Here is a 20,730-nt window from a genome sequence, read left to right on the forward strand (position 1 = left end):
AAACACAAGGTTCAACAATACGCTGCTTATTAGCACTATTGATTTTTGATGTTATCAACAATTGATGTAGTGTACTGTTAGCCTGAAGTGATCAGATTTCTGCTGATGTAGAACTAAACAGCCCAGACGATGACATTGTTGTTATTGTTCTGTTTTATTAACGCTGTAAGAACAAGAAATTGTAGCAATTGATAACGGAGGTAATCATAACCGTGACCCTGTTGAGAAACATAAACTTAAAAGTTTACAACTGTCAATTGGTTCATGCAGACAGCACAATACTAGTTTTGAGTTAATGGTTATTCGTGATGCAGAGGTGACAAACAACCAGAGAAAATGCGCCTGGCGACTCTTAGGACAGACACTTGGTACATTATTTTGAGCACGTGATGATTTACACCTTCTAGAAATTTTTGGAAAATGGTGGTTTGCACATAGTTGTATTGTTACTTTATTAAATAACCATATTCTGTCAGGAACGAACGATCCTCAGGCATCTATATGCCAGGAAAAAGACAAAAAGCTAGCCACATTTAATAATCACAAAAACAATATACTTCTCAGCATTCTTGAACTGTTGTGCGCTTACAGTATGAATCATTAATCCAATGGATGACAAATCCCATCTATTTGCAAGTATCATACCATAAATAATATATTAATTCCAACTGTAATACTGCACTTCATACAGCGCGCAATACGTAATGGGGCAAAACATGTGTCAAGACTGAAGCGGCATGCATTTTTATTATACCAACAGAAAGACAGAAGACATCATTTTGTAAAAACCAAATAAAATTTGAATTTAACTTATGGCTGTGATGCATTACATCATAAAATAAAATAAAACGTGCAAAGGACTAAATGTAGTATCATGTCGAACCCTATCAACATTTGTAAATAGCTTATAAAGTTGTTTTTATTTTTATAACTTAAGAGATGCCTGATAATGTGAGAATTGAAGACTGTTTATTCTTTGGTATCATACTACTGTAACAACATTCTCAAACACTGTAAATATTTTAAGATTAGAAACTACTGAACAAATATGTTAAGTTTTAACTGGAACGATGAGTTAACAGTGTATGTATCGTAATTCTGCTGCAAGTGCACCACTCATATTGTTTTCTTATATTATAAAACAATGGAAAATCCAGGATGGAATGTAACAATATTATGAGAAGGAAAGACGCTACCCATCATAAAGTGGAGATTCTGGGTCGCAGATAGGTACAACAAAAAGATTTTCACAGTTAAAGCTTTTGGCCAATGACCTTTGTCAACAACAACACACACACACACACACACACACACACACACACACACACACACACGCGCGCCTGCTGTCAGGGCCACCCTGTTGCTGAACACGCTGCCAAAAATGATATCCCTCCCACCGACACCAGCTTTTCTGAATTGTGCAGATGGGAACTTAACCTGCAATACATCCTACATTCCCGTAAACCTCCTGGCCTCAACCTTCGTTAGTCGCTATCCTCACCCATCCAGCCCCTTCACGTTTTATAGATGGTTTTAAAAAGTCGATCCCTCCTCTCCCCATGTGAGTTACCAAACATTTTGTCATCTCAAACGATAGTGGACGAGACTTTTTGGTGGGAAGAGGAAATGGGTATAATAATTTACAAATTAACCAGCTACAAAGGATAATACAGTTGTTGACAGTTAGTTTTGTTAATTAAGAAAATGTGCCAGCATTTGTCTATCTTGTTTCGTCAAAGAAAGATAAATTTTGATTCTCTGTACATAAATAAATAAAGGAAGGACTCGTGATCCAAATTCCTGAGTGGTAGGCCAATATTTTTTATTTTTTTTACTTTTTATTTATTTATTTATTTATTTTTTTTGAGTCATGCATGCGATTTGAACCCTCAACGACACCCATGTCACCACCAGCGCACAGAATAATTAAATGCCGAAGGGCTCTTTTATTTGACAATACTCCTCGCACACTGTCACTTTGTGGACAAGTTTTCTTTCTAATCCTGAAGTTAGATTCTGCACAACAGAATCCGTGTAGTTTGAAAAAGTTGGTATTTCTTCATATTGTTCTTAACTGTGTAGTAGTTGCTGCCTGATAGTACATTTATCCCTGTCATCAGGGAGATACTTACTGGGAGCACCTAGCATCTCTTCGAAACTTGAATTCGACTCTGCTCCGCTTCCGTAGTTTGCAAACTGTCCTCTCGCTTGACGTGAGTATTTTGACTGTACATCCTGTCGCCTGCTTCATCGGCGCAATAAATGTTTTCTCTTCCTCACTGTCCCCAAATTTAATCACGTAAATTGCAGATTGAGTGTGAGAGTACCTAGTCACGTGACCGAGTTAGTTAATGTTGTTGTCGCTTTGCCTCGCTGAATAATAGGAGGCAGTGCAGACCGTTTTGTTCTCTTTCTGAGTAGCAGAAACACCATACTTTCCTCCTTTGACAGAGCTGACTTTCGCACTGTTCAAAAAAATTTTGTTGATTATAGATTTTTTTTTTGTCCACACTGCCTGAAAAGCAAGTGAAGCACCGAGAAAGGGAGAAGGAGATGAAATGAAACACGGGCTGGAGTGTATGTGACATTGCAGTAATTACAAACTCCAGTCAAATTTAGAAAGGACTTTGCGGGTTGACACTGTACTCTCTTCGGTCAGGATGTACACACTGGTCAGGTAGGGAAAGGTGTCGCAACTTGTCCTGCCCTTTTCCGAGTCGAACTGCCCCTCGACTTTCGTGACAGGCTTGCTATATACCGGATACCGGCACTTGGACAGAGTTGATGTCGGGGCTGGTCCCACGTATGTTCTATTGAGGACAGATCTTGGAATCTTGCTGGCCACGTACACTTTTCACAGGGATACGTGACAAGAGTGAACGAGTGTTGTCCTGTTGAAAAATGGCACTGCAATACTCTCACAAGAAAGGCAGCGTGTGAGGATGCCCGACGTCCTCGGTGTACTGTAGTGCAGTGAGAGTTCCCTCGATCACTACCGGTCGTGACCTAAAGTCGTACCCGACGGCTCCCCTCACCGAGACACCGCAGTAATACTGTCTCGTCTCTCCAAAATATTGGAAGAGTGGGGCCACTCCCCAGGTCACTGCCAAACTGACGGTGGTCATTTGGGGTAGTTCAGAACTGCCAAACACAATGTGACGCCATTCGTCGGCAGTGTGTGCTTCCCGGTCACGGAAGCACTCCGAACACAGCGGTTTGTGTCGTGGTGTCGACGCCAGCCTACGCACGAGACAGTATTTCTGCAGTCCGACTGCTGCCAGTATCTGGCTGACGGTGTGGGACGACAAAATGTTGCACTGAGTCCGTTACTCATTCTCAGGTAGCAGGCACAGATTTGGAGGTGGTACGCTGTACGCATTACACAGTACAGTTATAGTCTCTTGTTGTGGTCGGACACGATTTTTGACGCTGAGTACGGCTGCCCTCACATTTGCGCGAGTCCAATATCGGTGACTGTCGTCTGTGTCTTTTAACTGTTCCCCTTGTTCGCTGTTCGTCTTAGTCCCTTCACTGCATGTGTTCCTGTTTTTATGCGTTTGGGCGCTGATGACCTCGCTGTTTAGCGCCCGTAAACCTCACACACACACACACACACACACACACACACACACACTCGGTGACTATCCAACCCGAATGCCCTGTGAATGTAGATATTGCAAGACTGGACCATCTAATTAAACGGAGATCCACAATGAGGCCCCTTTCAAATTTTGTCAGGTCCTTATTACAACATCTCACATGATCACTGGGCAGCTCTGTGTCGTTCAGTGATAGCACACCTGATGCTACTCACACCTCTTGTATACCATAAGCTTATATGTAACTGTATTTTAATTATGCCAGTTTGCAACTTAACATTTCATCTTTACAGTAAGTAGCAATTTATCTTTTCCCACATTGTTTATATTCCAACCTGGAGATTTCGTTGTTTGATTTATCCCGCTTCTAACTTGTGTACCGAATTTGACTAGAAGTTTTGTATGTGTTTCTGAGCTATATTGACCCCCAGCCCCCAACACATACTGTTTTACTATTTTGCACTGGGTATTATCAGAAGGGCTACGTTATGTCACGTAGTTCGGTGCTGAAGGATGAAAGTTAGGTTATAAGATACCACCTGTCTTACAATATTAGGGTATACAAAACTACAAAGTGGGTGGGGCTGAACAAATCATTAAAGAGATCATTAGAGAGCTACAAATGAAAGTGTGGTTTTTAATCACCAAATCAAAATAAGTAATGAATGCTGTATGGCTCTTTTTTTTCCTCAGTACTCTTAAGAAGTTAAAGAATAGAAAAAATGTCATCCAGACATTTCAAAACAGCAACAAATATTTACTTTGGGGAAAATTTATATGTGTGAACTTGATCATCAATATTTGGAGGGCAGCACATACTGACGGATTACTTTGTTGCGTTTTGTTTTGTTTTCGAATAGCAAAAGCACCACACTTTTTCACTGTTATAAATAGTTTTTTTTTTAGTAAAGTTTTTTTTTTTATTAAAGTTTCATCTATATGTGGTCTTTTGTATGAACAGTGTGGGCTTTTTCTTTTTCCAGGTATTATAAAACCTCAATCTTCTGCTTTCAGAGATTTGACTTTTTTGAGGAAAAATTGTCATACAAAAATATTCATGTCATTCTGTAATTCTTGCACTGTCATGAAATCAAATCAAACAAAATGTGATGATGACAAGAAGGGCAAAAAAATGATAAAGACAGATAAACACAAAATCCAACATCACCACTAGTATTTATGTACTGCATTCATAGCAATTATAAGTACCACCTCTGTACCTCTTGCATCTAGTGATAGCTTGCTTCACCAGCTATAGATTCTGTTTGTTGTGAGGGGCAGCAATAAATTGTAGTAAAATGAATGTGGTGCCTTTTAGGTGCTGTGGGAAGTACACATACCACCAAATGACATCATTTAAAAGGCCATTGGGAAGTATGCTTGCCACCAAAGTAATTTGCTTGTGGGGTATGAAAGTGTACTTACCACAAAAGAAATTGTTTACTGCACTCATGAGAATATGTCATATCACCTGTGGATGTGCCTCACATCTTGTAGAACACTGTACCAGGTCTATATAAGTGGCTACAGTGTCGGTTTGTGATTGTCGTGAGACCACCACTGTTGTAATTTTTGAAGTAAGAATGCATTGCTTTGTTTCTACAGCATATAACGGTGTGAGTTGCTGCACATTGATATACTGCTGGAGCAAAGAGAGATCACGAAATTTTTAAATTTGGTGCATAGCAAGTGAGTTCCTACAGACATCTAACATCATCAAGGGAGTTAAAGGATTTTGTAGTGGCCACCCATAGCAACTCACAAAAGGGCAGTGGGAAGAATACTTATAACCATAGTTTTTGGTCCTAAATCACAAAAAGTAAAATTAAATATAGTCAGTTGATTACAATTCTGATTTAGGGATCGTTCAATAACGCATTAGGAAATCAAAGAGAGCACTTGTAGTGCTGAAACAGTTTGCTGGTAGTAAGTGCCATCTCCTGCTGGGGCAGGTAAGTTGCAGCTGTGTCCATCACGTGATTTCTTTGTCCCAGTTCATTGACGCAACAAGCTCGTGATTATTTTGCAACACCGAAAAAAGAAGACTTTCGAGCAGGATCAAAACTTCTGTTTCAGTGGTTTAACACTGAAACAGATTAAAGCTGAGTTGGATGAAGTTCACAGCACATCAGAACTGTTCACAATTTGGTAAAAGAGTTTAAGTGTGGCAGTCCACTGTAGTGGTTAATAAAAAAGAAAAGAGAGAAGAAAAGAAAAGAAAAGGTTGAAAAGGTGGGAAGAAATGGTGAATAAAAAGGGGGTTTTAAAATCGTAAATGACTGTGAAAAAGGGAAAGAATGATATGCAAATTGGACTTCGTATTACAGAAAAGCTATCGGACTTCGTGATTCGGAAAAGCTATTGTTGGGGTTGTCTTTGTGGCGTTTTTGAGTAAAAGTTAAACCAATTTCCACTACAAAAATTATTGAAAAAGAACAGAGAATAACAAAATGTAACTGACAGGGGGAAATGGCATAGATAAGAGTTCATCCTTTACCATGTTAACATGTCTTCTTTCGTGTGGCGTCCAGGTCTTCAAAAATCTCCTATTTCATTTCTGCGTGAGAAGTCTGCTCCAAAATCTTGCAATTTATACAAATTAAAATCATCTTGATACTGAATGCAATTTAATTTACTTTGCTACTTCCATCCTCCGAATTTCATAACAACTTCCATAATATGTCTACAAATTAAAATCAGATCAAGACTAGCAAATAAGTTTTTTTACGTCTGCATTAAGCTTCCGCTCTGGAGAGACAATAAAGTAACGGATAGAAAAACAAAAAAGAGTTACAATTTTAGTATTTTCTCTGCCGTCGAGCGCCCATACCGCTGCGACGGTATAATTTTTAACTGAGGGAACGAGTGTAGCGCGGCGAAATTCAAAGTCCCGCTACACCACTCACAAAATATGAACAGAGTTCTCAAGTTCGGTGGAGTGACCACTGTCAGAATGATTGACAGAATCCATGAAGTGGCTTTGAGTGATTGACGTATCAAAGTGCAGGAATTAGTTGAGGCCACAGGCATATCACACGGTACAGTATTTTTAATTTTACCAAAAAAAGTTAGGTGTGAAAGAAATCTAGGCAGGATGGGTGCCGCATTTGCTCTCGTAAGTGCGACCGTGCAGTTGACGCCGAGGCTGTTTTGGCACTTCTCGGTCAAAATCCTGCCAGGTTTTTGCGTCAGTGTGTAGCTGCGGATGAAATGTAGATACACTCCTGCACTGCAGAGTCTGAGGAACAATTGTAACGGTGGGTTTTTGAAGGTGAACAGGCTTCGAAGAAGGCAAATATTGTGGAATTGGCTGGCAAGGTAATGGCCGCGGGTTTTTTTGGGATTCACACGGAATCATCTATGGCAGTACTTGCAAAAGGGACAAAAAATATTGCAGAATATTGTATGTTGTGATTACACCAACTGAGCGATGAAATCGAGGAAAAACATCCTCATTTGAAAAAGAAAAAGGTGGTCTTCCATCGTGGCAATGCAAGGGTCCACACCTGCGTAGTTGGAGTGGCCAAAACTGTGAAATTAAAGTTCAGTTTATTCCAGCATCCACCATATTCACTGTACTTGGCCCCAAGTACTTCTCCACTCTCTCACCCCCTCCCCAAACTTGAAAAAATGGCTCAGTGGATAATGATTCACATAGAATTAGGTGCTCCATCACTCAGACAAATTATTATTTTGCATACCTTCTGAAATCCTACTTTTTGGGTGGCTTAAAGAAATTTCAGCGGTGTTTGGGAAAGTGTATGGCATTAAAATGGGATTATGTTGAAAAACAAAAATAAATTTCCTGAAATAATTTGTTCTGCTATCTTTTCCTAAGAATGACCCTCATATGATGGAAAAAAAGATCATTTTTTGTGGGTTACTATTAAAATATGCACCCGCCAAAGGGTTAACGTACAGTACCATTTCCCCCCACTAACATCAATGTCAGGATATCCATTTTCAGAATATTCTTACACAGAATGTTTCTATTCTGTTGACGGTTTTTGTGAATGCTACCATTTCTTACGTTTCAGAGAAAGTTTTGACAGTTTCCTTTTCGATTCCAACGTGAATCGGTCTCAAATCTGACTACGGGGCTCCGAAATTTGCCCGCAGTAGGATTTTCGTGAAGTTTAACGGCAGGGGAATCGTGTGCCGACAGGCATCTTCGGCGGCTTCCTTCTGGGCGTGCGCTCGGTGACGGGTCTGGCGTTCTACGACTGGGAGACGCTGACGCTGGTGCGGCGCATCGAGATCCAGCCGCGGCACGTCTTCTGGTCGGAGAGCGGCGAGCTGGTGTGCCTCGCCACGGAGGACTGCTACTTCATCCTGCGCTACGACGCTGCCGTCGTGGCCAAGGCCCGTGCCCAGCCCGACACGCCCGGCGTGTCGGAGGACGGCGTCGAGGACGCGTTCGAGGTAGCGTGATCTGTCGCTAACACCTGCGAACTTGCAACTTGTCGTGTGCTTTTAAGTTAGTCGGCACTGTCAGCGCCTCTGTGCTGGGCGCACTTACTGAAAGTGTGTGAGAAGATCTTCATAAAGAGTCACGTGTGATTGTACGTGATACCGTTAAGCCTGTGGTGAATGAGGCAAACTAGGAAACAAAAATCTTATTAAACAGTATACTTGAGAGGGTAGCAGGAACTGCTAGCTATTCCAGTCTTACAATAAAGAGACTAAAGGAGGAAAGGGTAATGGTGGCAAGTACAATTAATTGCCAGGGGTTTGTTACGTGGAAGAAGGAGCAGAAACTTTTGTTTTTAAGTAATGTCACCAAATACGTAATTTCTACATTCCATGTTCTTTACTTTACATTGTAAGTGTCTCTAATTACATTCTCTGCTACACTACATTTTTTATTCCTTTCTAGACTTGGGTAGTGCAGTCGGTAATAACGGGAACCTTTATAAGAGCACTTTCTTGTCCGACAGTCTGTCTGTTAAGGCACCTTTTTCTCTGCTACGGGCAGAGGGATCAAGTTGAAATTTATGTCAGTTAGTAAAGTCTACAGGCCCTGAAGTAAAAAATTTAAGCTTCCAAGCCAATGCAATGGAAAGATACGTCCGTTTATGTCCCGTACTTCGATATTCGCCAACTCATTCGTCTGAACCTATGGATGTACTATCTGTATGCACAATTAAGTTTGTACGGAACAGTCAAAGCATCATACTTTCCCCAGTATATATGTGTGTGTGTGTGTGTGTGTGTGTGTGTGTGTGTGTGTGTGTGTGTGTGTGTTCGATCCTTGGTCTGTGCGATTTTTTTGTTAGTACTATAGTGAGAAATTATTGACTATGAATGCCTGTGTATATATCCTGTTAATACGTTCATTTTCAGTCTCACAAGCTAAGCTTTAGGTTACAGTGACACTGACAAAAGTTCCCAGATGCCTTTAGCAGGGGTCGCTGGTAACATAGGCTGAAAGTTTGGTCATAGTGCTTCTGATCTCCTTAGTCAGTTTTTGCAAGGTCAAGGAGGTTAGGGTAGGTCAGAATCTATTCTATCGAGAAGTTCAGTCCCTAATTTAACCTCCTTGTGCAGGATGGCTGCTGCTGCTCCTCCTCCATTCCACTATGCCTGTAAATGGGTATTGCATTGTGCCTTTTGCTATTAAAACAGAAAGGAATGCATATCGGTGAGCTATATCTGTCTCAAAAAGACAGTGGTGTGTCCTGTACATTCTTTTTTCAGTTATTACAATAACAGATAACTCTTATGAACATACCAGATGAATAGAGAAACATTCTGTTACATGCTCGCTACAATTTTTGGTGATATTGAAAAGTAACATAAGAAACACTCAGTGCTAATTCGAATAAATTCAGTGTAACAGATGTATACGGGTTAACCTTCAATGCTGTCCTTCAGCATGCTTGTAAAAAGCAAAGGCAAAATTTAGAATAAGATACTTGTAACATGTGAAGCACTGAAAGGTGGAAAGATATACATACACACATTTGCAAGCTGTCTCACCTATATTAGTGTAGTGCATTTAAAATTAGTTGCAACTTTTGACATTTGGACCACCAGAGGGGATGTGACACCATTGCCCAGGTCGCCACACTGTGGGTAAACAGTACCACTTGGTGTCTTGCGTTAGGTGCGTATCTGCGTCCGTCAACTCTCTGTGTAAAGTGGTGTTTTCTGATGTTGAAGTGTTCTGAACCTGTCAGGAATTGTGAACGAGTATTTTGTGTTGGTGTTGTATTAATAACAACAGTGCAGCATGTCGGAATACGAGGTTTGCATTCAAAGTTGTCATCCGAGAACACATTCACAGGGTGTATACAACCCGGGACGACCGGGAGATCCAGGAAAAACCCGGGAATTTTTTCATCCGGGAGAAAACCAGGAAAAACCCAGGAATTTTTTAGAATTCCGGGATTTTTTGTTTCAATTTTCAGTTAAATTTGTCATTTTGACTGGCAAGGAATAATATTCAAACAAAGGATGTTACTGTATCCCGCTACTGCAGAATAATACTGCAGCAATAAAACATGAACGAGAGAAAAAAACTAAAATAAAACTTAAGTTGCAAAGGAAATGTGCCATGTACAACAGCAAAACGCAGTGCTCATACAAGCATCCGCCAGCAGCAAAATGTGTCAGGCTTTGGGAAGACTGTGCAATGCTTCATAACAACAAATTGCCTCCAATGAGCGTGACGTCGCAACTGTTTACATTAGATTTATTTGAGCAGTTGCATGCGGGCCCATGCGCATGCGCAGTTGCGTCACGTGTGTGTAGTACCTTCTCCCACTTCTGGCTACTAAAGTGTGTCTGTTAGCTATATAAGCAGTAGCAGCAAGATGCTATTCGGAAAAATTTTACTGTCGTGCACAAGCTGTCATATTCACTAGGAGCGAATTTGGGTATCGGTGCCGGGCAGCAATTACAGTCAAGCATTAATCGCGTTGCAGAACAATGAAGTTATTTTTGTCTGTTTTTCTAAACAAAAATGGTTTTTATTAATCTTTTGCACTGAGGCAGTCTATTTATTTGTAAGTAACGAAATGCTTAATTCCACACTATTGGTTAGTTTGAACTGTTCTCTGCGTTTCATAAGAGCATGTTTTTGTCTTCTTACAAGTATGGCATTATGCCATAATAAAGAACCAAAAATGAAATAATACAGTACTGGTATTCCAAGAAAATTTACAACCGAATCTGGACGTACGAATGTGCACTTTTAACAGAATTATGCACGTTGTTATGGTTCATCAAATTCCGATGCTCTTGGAATATCCTCTGATGTCTTGTTTCTTTTATGACGTAATGTAACATCTTTTAATGTTTTACACGTACGAACATACGGGCTTCTGCGTCATGATTGACTGAAAACCGTTACTTTCAAAGTAAATTTCCTTCTACCCATGATGAACTATGTGCGATGAATTTCTTTAATCACAGAGCGCTTGACTCTCATTTAAAAATCGACTATTTGAGGATGACCATTTAGAAAAATTTCGAGCCCAGAAGATCATCCATTTATGTCGTTAGTAAGAATTTTACTGGCACGTTTGTGTGATCTATCTTAAAGTGTAACATGCGCAAAAAAGATCAACGTTATACGTGAAAGTTAAGCTTCTCTTGCAGCTTATTAATCGTTGATACCAATGTTGTATGTGAAAGCTTTCTTTTTCTTGTAGCAACACTTTGTATATTAATTTAAACCATTAACTTTTCCTGTTTGTGTGTACACGCTAGTTAACAGTGATAATCCTATTGGCTGACGACATGACTTTTCAATATCCGCTCTATTGGCTGGCGAGATCACGTGACATGAACTACGACTGGCTTACAAAAGCGCGTTGGAATCTGTAAAAATTGATAAGTTTTACAGTTCCGAGGAAAAGTATACTGTCACTTAACACGGAAAAAGTGTGTTTTCACCCTGGAGAAAGTGTGTTTTCAACCGGGAGAAAGTGTGTTTTTAAATGGGAAATCCGGGAGAAATCCGGGATTGTTTTTTTCTTTGTCCACGTATACACCCTAATTCACCAGCTGTGAAGATAATGTTCTGCTGCAAAATATTCTTCAGAATTTGACAGTAGTAATGGACAGTGCATGTACCACTCTGTTGTGACGGATAAAGCTCCAACAATGCAGTGGACGAGAGCAAATATTTTGCTCCGAGTAGAAAGAAACAATCCGTTGGATAAAGTTGAACGTAGCATGTATGAGCCAGAGTAAGTGTAACTTGTAGTGCTGTACAAGCCAGACACTCCACACTATCAGATTGACAAACTAGCTATCGCAGAGGGCACAGTTCAATCAGCATTCCAGTGTATCATGCTTATTTAAATCTTAATGAGAATATACGGGCCTAGTTGGGGAGGGGGGAATACGTTCAGTGAGATTGAAATGCTGACCAAAAACAAAGCCATTACAGATGTTATACCACAGGACTATTCTCAAGTTGTCAGCAGTACCAAGAAAGTACTTGAGGGGAGAGATTCCTGAAGGACTGTGACAAGTTTTGAGTTACAAGTGAATTCTCTTGTTGCCATGTTAGAAATCTGCTTCTTTTGCCAAAACACAGCAGTGTCACTAACTGTGGCTGTAGGTGAATATGCATTCTGTGTGTTCACAAATTTTTAGATTCAGAAAAATGTGAAAGTGTGAAATTAATAGCATCTGTTTTATAACAGTTATGCTAATCAACATATTTATACAACTACAGGCACTGCCAATAATAATAATAATAATAATAATATGCATAACTTGTCTAAAAAAAAAAGTTGCTTTGTGGAAATCTGTTGTTTTGTACATAATTAATTACACTTTAGGGCAAGTATGAAATAATGTTTAAGCTTTCGCTACTCTTTGTGTCACTCTTTTGTGTAAATAGGTGTCGTTTTATTTTTTCGGACAAATGTACAAGATCCCTAATACGTGCATTAGTCAACGAAGTAACTTCTGGGCTGACAACACATTCTTACCGTGCACCCAAACAACAATTTACACTTATTACATACTTATTTGTTAAATGTTCGCTTGTAGTACTGCCTATTTGACCTCATAATTGATCTGGTCTGGGAGGACCTAGTTCCTTAGCAACTAACTTTACCTGGTAATTTTTTTCTGTTGGCACTTAAAACAGATTCAACAGAGTTTGTGTTGACACTACACACTATAGCCGATTCTTGCACAATAAACAAAAAACTCCAAACTCTGTCATTTGTGGAAATGATTAAATCCGAGTAGTACTGTCTACCAACGTAGCCACATGATTAGAATACAGGCCAGAAGCACACCGTCGTCGATCCCACATTTGAGTGAATGTCGGAGAAACCAGTGAGAGCTTTTCGTGAATGTTCATTTGTACAGTGTGGGCGTATGGCACAGATAAATGTGATCCACCGTAAGATCAACAGATATCAGAAGCACAAATAAATGCTACAGTCCCACAATCGACCATGATGTGCTTTATGGTTCTCAGGGCTTCAGATGGATAACTGTATCATAAAATCCAAAAATTAATATGCTGTATCTCATTCAGAATCACACAAAATGGGTTTTTCTATCTGTATAACTGTAACGTTTGCTGATCTCCAATCTAATTTTTGTGTTTAGCGAGAGATTTTGCGTATCTGAGGAGTGTTAACGTCTAGTAGGATTCGTGCCAAGTGAACGGGGAGAAAAGCCTGCTGAAGTGCATTGACATAAACTTGTAGTTGAGTGGTAAAGGCCAACTGTGCACACCGTGAACCCTTCACATTGTTTATCAAATCCGAACATACATGGCCCATAAGGCAGTTGTGTGTGTGCTAAAGCTCCTCAAAATGAGCACAACTGAAGTTGTGCTTGTGACCCTGATGCCAAGTTTTTTCACAGAATCTAGAGGACTAACAGTGTAACGTAGCACCATAGATTTAGTGCTGTGTATTTCACATTAATGCACGTATGCCACGTTTAACAGCATTCAGAGAGAAATAACCAATAGAACATCGAGGTGTTGAAGTTAGTGTTCACGTTATAACGATATGTTTACGTAATGTGTATACGTAAACATACAGTTATAAATGTCCCCGTTCGTAGTCGCTAATTATAACAATATGTTTACTTTTGTGCTGTAACATATAACTATAATCAGCAGTGGAAACATATTTGCGAACGCCGACTGTGTGCGGCTGTTTCTTGTTTGATCGTCTGATCAGTTGGAAGTTGCATTGCAGAGAAGAGTAAAAGCCTATTCAAAATATAATTATTTTTGGATAGCTCAACATGAATTTCCTAAGGGACCGTAGTTTATCGTGCATTTACCAGTAGAATATGGCGTGGAGAAAATATTTCGCCGCATGCAACTTCCGTCCGAACTCGATGAAAGAATTCGTGACTGTGAACTCTCTATTTGGCAGAAACATAAAGAAAATTAAATAACTTCATGAAGGAGTGAGACATAGATTCTATATTAAATAAATAGTCCATACACCAGTTCCATTTAACTCTGAATTTATGGCAATTAATAGACGAACTTACACTGCAATGAAGGATTTAACATGGATGCTGTTTTGACTGGCACTTCTCGTAATGAAAACAATTCCTTTGATGTTTTCACATACACGTCGCACAATAAATCTACTGCTAGGCACTTTTAGTATTACACATTTTCTTTACACTAAAACAATATTATTTTTAACGATAATAATACGGCGGCAAGACATGCGCGTCCGACACAAGTTACAAGAGACAAGAGAAGAATGAGTAACTGTTCATCGAGAATATCTCGTACATAAAAAAAAAAAAAGTGTAGAAGTGTTCTTCTTCTGTCCGTTTTTCGCGCCGCGGGTTTCAAAGTCAATAACTCACTGCATCTCTGACGGCGCTTCGACAATAAACAAGTTACGTCACAGGTCGTTCACCTTTTACATTCTCGCAACATTATTTGCTAACTGTAGCTGTTGCCGAGTGACTGCTCGATTAGTGAATGATTTAAAATAATAAGGCAATCACATAATGTTACAACGTGCTCTTGTGCTCTTCCACAACAACTGCCACTGGTCACTAACTTTCCGATGCTGTTGAAAAAGAAATTGCGACAGAATCCTGAAACAGTTTAATATTAAACTAGCAACTGAGGGCAGGACAGGCCAGTAGTTTATGAAAAAGCCCATTCTCAACGTGTAACTTATACCATTGCAAACCCCACAGCAGTTCTCATTTCACCAGCTATCTATGGTCCTTGAAAATTATATTGTTTTGTTGACAATAATCTGTTGTTGCTTGACTGTCGTGGTAGATACGGAAGTTGCGCATATTAGTCAATTAGCAAAATACTCTCCTCCTTGTGTGCTATCACTTGCCAAAATCTTGTTTTGATATCTTGGATCGTTTATATACAAAGAATTTGTGAACATTTCATTCTAGCTTTTTCATTGGCACATGCATTCACAACAGAGTGCTTTTTGCATACATTCCATTTTCTCAAGACTGGAGGAGGACAGTGATATCCTTCCAAGTTTAAAGAATAATTGAGTATGTTATCTATGTTTGATACGCAGCAACATCCAACATAACACGCACCGAAAGCAAATTCGTGGCGATCCTTACTTGCAAACTTTTAGAATTTCTTGCAGTAGTTCACCTAATATCAAAATATAACAGTAACTATGACCATTAGCAATATGATAGGCAGTTCATCATGAAGCTGATGAAATAAGGTAAAAGATGTGCGAGAATGAGTGCTACGAAACAGTTTCTTAAAAATTGTTTGAGAAAGATCACAGATTGGCCAGCTTGTGTGCCTCGTTGTCCGTGCAGGCGAGTGAGCCTGACGCATTCTACACCGAATGCGCCTGGCATTATCGTCATTTGCTGACGCGCTCAGCACACATTGGCAACTATGCTTCCTTCCACTCGCTCCGGACTGAACGGTCAAAAGTCGCAACTAATTTTGAATATAATATAAGTGAATATTCCAGAATCTAGGGCATGGTTCCAATTGTAGGCAACCTATCTAATGGCTTCCATGGACAAAAAAGATTATTTTCAATGATTCACATAATTATTGACCCAATTTAAAAATTTAAAATACTGTCATAATCTACTCAAGAGGTGTAATATTACGTTGAAAGTTTAACACAGTAACTGGAACCAATATTTGACAGTGAAAGTGCTTATTGACATTTGACAGAATTTACACATAATTTCAGACATTTACAGAACTTTTTCTTTCTGACACTGCCCCCACAAAATGATGAAAGGAAAAAAAGTTTCTCATTTAATATATTTTCGTTGGTCTTTCAGTAAAGCTACAGTATTTGGCATGACATTATCATTTATTACTTCTTTACTGCTGACTGTGCAGCACAGTTTGGAGACAGTACCCACATATGCTACTGAATATACCTGTAAAATTGTGTAGTTGAACAACACACAGTTCAGGAGATACTTCACAAACATTGAGACGAGATGCACGGAAACTAGCTTTTGCTTTAAATGGAGCAAAAGTTACCCACACCATATTCATTTAGTGTTTTGCAATTAGAATACTTAGTGACTTCCAACAAACTTTAAGTATAATTTCAAAACTTTTTCCAAACGTTTTCTCACTTACATGCTTGTAGTCAAATATTTAGCAGATTAGCTCATTCGTAAAGTAACCAGAAGTTTGAAGCTATTTTTTATGGGGGAGATAGATTCCTTAAAGAATCGGTGCTTTACTGGCATAACAGAATCATTTCCCCACTAGCCCAAAAACACTAGTAAGCAGTAATAATAACTCATAGACACCTAATGCCCGCCTACCACAACCCAAAAAAGAAGGACTACAGAAACTTTCGATGTCAAAATGCTACTTTCCTCACTTGAACACAAAATTTTTTGAGATTATATCTAGGCCTAAAATTTCTAGTACAGATTTTGCTCATGTTGCATATGACATACTGCATTGAATGTAGACACGATGCCGAACTGGGTGGTGAAATATGGCTTCCCGGCTAAGACACGAGTTGAAAATATGGTCACTATTTTTTATTTACTTAAATTTGCCATATTTCGTGACAGTACCTTTTCCGATAGACGTTTGCAAGGCGATATTAGTCTTGGCTTCAGTTGTCTAAGTATGATTCCACAATGCATCTATGTCAGCTGCAGAAATGACATGGTTCAACGTGTTTCTCTCATTTTGGTGTTTCAAATACAGTTTCTTCAAATGTAGTTTCTTCTTTTTAGTTAATACAAAAATAATAGTAACATAATTCAAAATTATTTATGACTGCGACCTTCACATTGTTCTTCCGTCAACACACACCAAGAGTTAGCTGCCGACTGACTATAGTCAAAGACGACTCCAACGTCAAAGATATTTTACACAATTCACAAGTTTCCACTTGTAATCAGTCTCTTTGCTATTCTTCGATACATTTTCTAATAGTAATCAATATGCTTTTACTCTCAAAAACAGAAGTAAATTAACATATAATAAGACAAATTATAATAAATTCTGACAAAAATATAAGAAAACATTTACAATTCGGTATCGACAAATACGGTAAAAAAAATAACATCTCCCAGATCCATTACAGTGGACAGCCGCAGAATGTGTGTAATCTATACTGCAATATAAAGGCAGTACTTGGTTGAACATTGTTACCAAAAAATCTCAGAGTTTTTGACTGATTACTTCAAATTGTTCATAACACAATAATAAACATTCAGATGAATATAGGCTATGTTCAAAATGGCTGTGACAAAGAAAGTGCTGTGCTGTGAAATTGTACAGTTTCATTTTATTTCTCACAGTGTTTTAACTAAGATAGCAGGGCGTTTAAACCATTAGACAAATTGTCTCCCATTTAGTTTCTACATTCTAAATCTTTATTCTTCCTGTCTACATATTTATTTCTCAACATAGTCACCCTGGTAACAAACACATTTCTCCGAAGGAGGAGACCAATTTGTTAATACTATCACTGTATTTTGTCAAGGGAGCCACAACCTCGCCTCCACTTGCTGCACTTTGCACTACCAAAGAGAAGTCCTCGAAGGTGTTTTTTAAGTTTTGGAAGTGACGAAAATTGGATAGAGCCCGAGTCGTGACCGTACGGAGGACAATCGGTGACAGTGAACACGAGGTGTCAGATTGTTGCAGATCTCACGGCACTCGTGTGCGATCTGGCACTGTCGTGGTGAAGGATAAGATGCTCTATGGGTGGATGGTCAGAAACTGGATTATAGCTCACTGCTTGTCACACACCGACACAGTAACGTTACACACCACGCTGCAATTTGGAGCACTCTGGCGGCAGAGGGTGACGACTCGCAACAGCGAAACGGCAAAGTCGACAGGGTAATATGTGTGCCGTGCAGTATCTCAGCCGATATCGAGAACAGAATAAAAAACTAGGAGATGTTACTTTTCAGTATGCTTTCACAATATCAAACAAAAATAGCACGTGTGCTGTCTCGTTTCTTTCCTCGCAGTTGGTTTTAACAGAATATGGGAAATTTGTGTTAATGGTTTATCAGTTTATGATAAGAATACTAACACGGAATCTGAATAATCCAAAACTTTGTGATCCTACCCTTTTGTAGATAAAAAGTATGTGATGTACTGTGATAGTGAGTACAGTCTCCATAGACCCAGCAGCTGGAGAGGCCTCTCTCGTACCCCATTTAACAACAGATTTACTCGTTCATTTTAAGTGACTCCAATTCCCAATCAAGGTTTCATTTGCATTTACAGTAAATGAGGCTCGACGTCTGAGAGAGAGAGGGAAGAGGGCCGGGAGAGAGTAATTGGAAATTTAGAGAAGGGAAGGAGAAGATGGATAGAGAGAAGGGTGAGGAGGAGATTTGGACATATATGCAGTTCCCATAAATATTTGGTAATTTGCCAAGCTATGCTGGGTTCAGTAGCGTAGTATAAGGTATCTCCTTTAAAACTTGTGGTTTGTAATAAAGTACTGTGAAAACCAACTGTTACTTTTCAGGGGACTTTAAATAATGATGTAGACTGTGGGAAACAACTTTTTAAGTGGTAAGAGTTATGTACAGGATCCTCCTTGCATTTTTGTGGTTTATGTACGATATAAAAACTGAGGTGACAAAACTCACGAGATATGCACGTATACAGATGGGGTAGTATTACTTACACAGTGCGTAAAAGGGTAGTATATTGGTGCAGCTGTCATTTGTACTCGGGCGATTAGTATGAAAAGGTTTCTGACTCGATTACGGCTACACGACACAAATTGATAGATTTTTAATGGGGAACAGTCACAAATTGATAGATTTTTAATGGGGAACCGTCTCGGAAATCGTCAGGGAATTTGATATTTGACGATTGAGTCGAGAGTGTGCCGAGAATACCGTATTCCGGGGATTACCTCTCACTGCGAACAGTGCAGTGGCCGAGAATACCGCATTTTGGGCATTACCTCTTACCGGGGACGGTGCAGTGGCCGACAGCTTTCACTCGACGACAGAGAGCAGCGGGGTTTGTGGTGCACCGTCAGTGCTTACAGACGAGTGACACTGCCTCAAAATCGGTGTGAAGTGTATGACGACCAGTGCGAGTGTCTTTGCTGACGGCGTGACACTGCCTGCGGCACGTCTCTGGGGCCGGTGACCCTATCGGTCGGACCCTAGACGACTCGAAACTGTGTACCGGTCAGGTGTGTCCCGATTTCAGTCGGTAAGAGCTGACGGTACAGTTCGATCGTGCCGCAGACCCCACGGAGCCGCGGTGTCGGCGAGGCACTGTGCGAGCTGGTGCCGGCTCCGTAATGGCGTGGGCTGTTTTTACGTGCAGTGGACTGACTCCTCAGGATGTTTGGCTACTTGGAGACCATGTGCAGCTATTGTGGACATCCTGTTCCCAAACAGTGATGGAATTTTTATGGATGACAATGCATCTTGTTTCCAGCTACAATTTTCATTATTTGGTTTGAAGAACAATATGAGGAAACGGTTTGGCCATCGAGATCACCTGAAATGAGTTCCGTCGAATATCTGTGAGGCATAATGGATAGGTAAGTTTGTACACGGAATCTTGCACCAGCAACACTTTTGCAGTTGTGGACGTCTGTAGTGGCAGCACGACTCAGTATTTCTGCACGGGGACTCCCAGCAACTTGTCGAGTTTGTGCCACATCGAGATGCTGCACTGTGCCGGACAGAAAGGTGTCCGACACAATATTAGGAGGTATCCCGTGACTTGGGTCACTTCAGTGTATATATACAGAGTGGAGCAGAGGAAACACATGTTTCTTGAACTGCTAGTATGCACTGACGGGAGGGGGTGTTGACCTCGAACGAATGTTGGCAGACTGCCTATACAATGCAGTTTCAGTCGCTACGGAGCGTTAGGAGCGTAGAGCGTCGTGTGTTCGTTGTCGAGCAGTACTTTAGAAACAATGATTCCGTAGTCACAATGCAAAGTCTTTTCTGTCAAAATTTTAGAGTTGGACGTCGAGGTGCAGTGCCTGATCGAAATACTGTACTCGGATGGGTTGCAACATTTAGAAGTTGGTTGGTTGGTTTGGGGAAGGAGACCAGACAGCGTGGTCATCGGTCTCATTTAGAAGTATTGGATCTGTGATGAAAAAGAAACCACCTGGTCTTCCCCGTTCAGTTTGTACTGTGGAAAATGTAGACCGAGTGAGAATGGCAGTTCTCGCTAGTCCGAAACGATCGGCTAGACGACAGGCTGTAGCGCTGCATATGACACGTCGTTCGCTTCACTGCATCTTACGTGATGATCCTAAGTTTCACCCGTACAAGATAATGGTCATCCGGCAGCTTACTGAAGGGGATTTTGTGCAGTGCAGACAGTTTTGTCGTGTAATGGACGAAATTTTTACGGAAGAAGCAGATGCTACAGTCTTCGTGAGCGATGAAGCACATTTTTATGCAGACAGTTGTGTCAATGTTCAAAACTGTCGGTATCGGGCGCTGGAGAACCCATGTGAATTACACCGAAGACCTCTCCACAGTTTAAAAGTAACAGTGTGGTGCTGCATTTCAAAGATGGGGATTGTTGGATCCTATGTTTTTGAAGACGAAGGAGCTGGAGTTACTGTGACATCAGTGCGCTACGTTAAAATGTTAAAACAACTTTCTTCATCCAGAACTTGAAAGGCGTCAAGTGAACATGAGAGAAATGTGGTTTCAGCAGGAC

General features: G+C 40.2%; 1 protein-coding gene across 3 annotated transcripts in view; it reads left to right on the top strand.

The window, feature by feature from the left end:
• The window catches only part of LOC124554147 (coatomer subunit beta'), a 174,409-nt gene that overhangs the window by 70,771 nt on the left and 82,908 nt on the right, over positions 1-20,730 (top strand). For all 3 annotated transcript variants that reach the window (XM_047128213.1, XM_047128214.1, XM_047128215.1), the window contains exon 9: positions 7,765-8,021. In XM_047128213.1, coding sequence (XP_046984169.1) covers positions 7,765-8,021 — 257 coding nt within the window. The remainder of the gene's footprint in view (positions 1-7,764; positions 8,022-20,730) is intronic.

This window comes from Schistocerca americana, chromosome 11 (genome assembly GCF_021461395.2).
Source record: "Schistocerca americana isolate TAMUIC-IGC-003095 chromosome 11, iqSchAmer2.1, whole genome shotgun sequence".
In the NCBI taxonomy this organism is placed as follows: domain Eukaryota; kingdom Metazoa; phylum Arthropoda; class Insecta; order Orthoptera; family Acrididae; genus Schistocerca; species Schistocerca americana.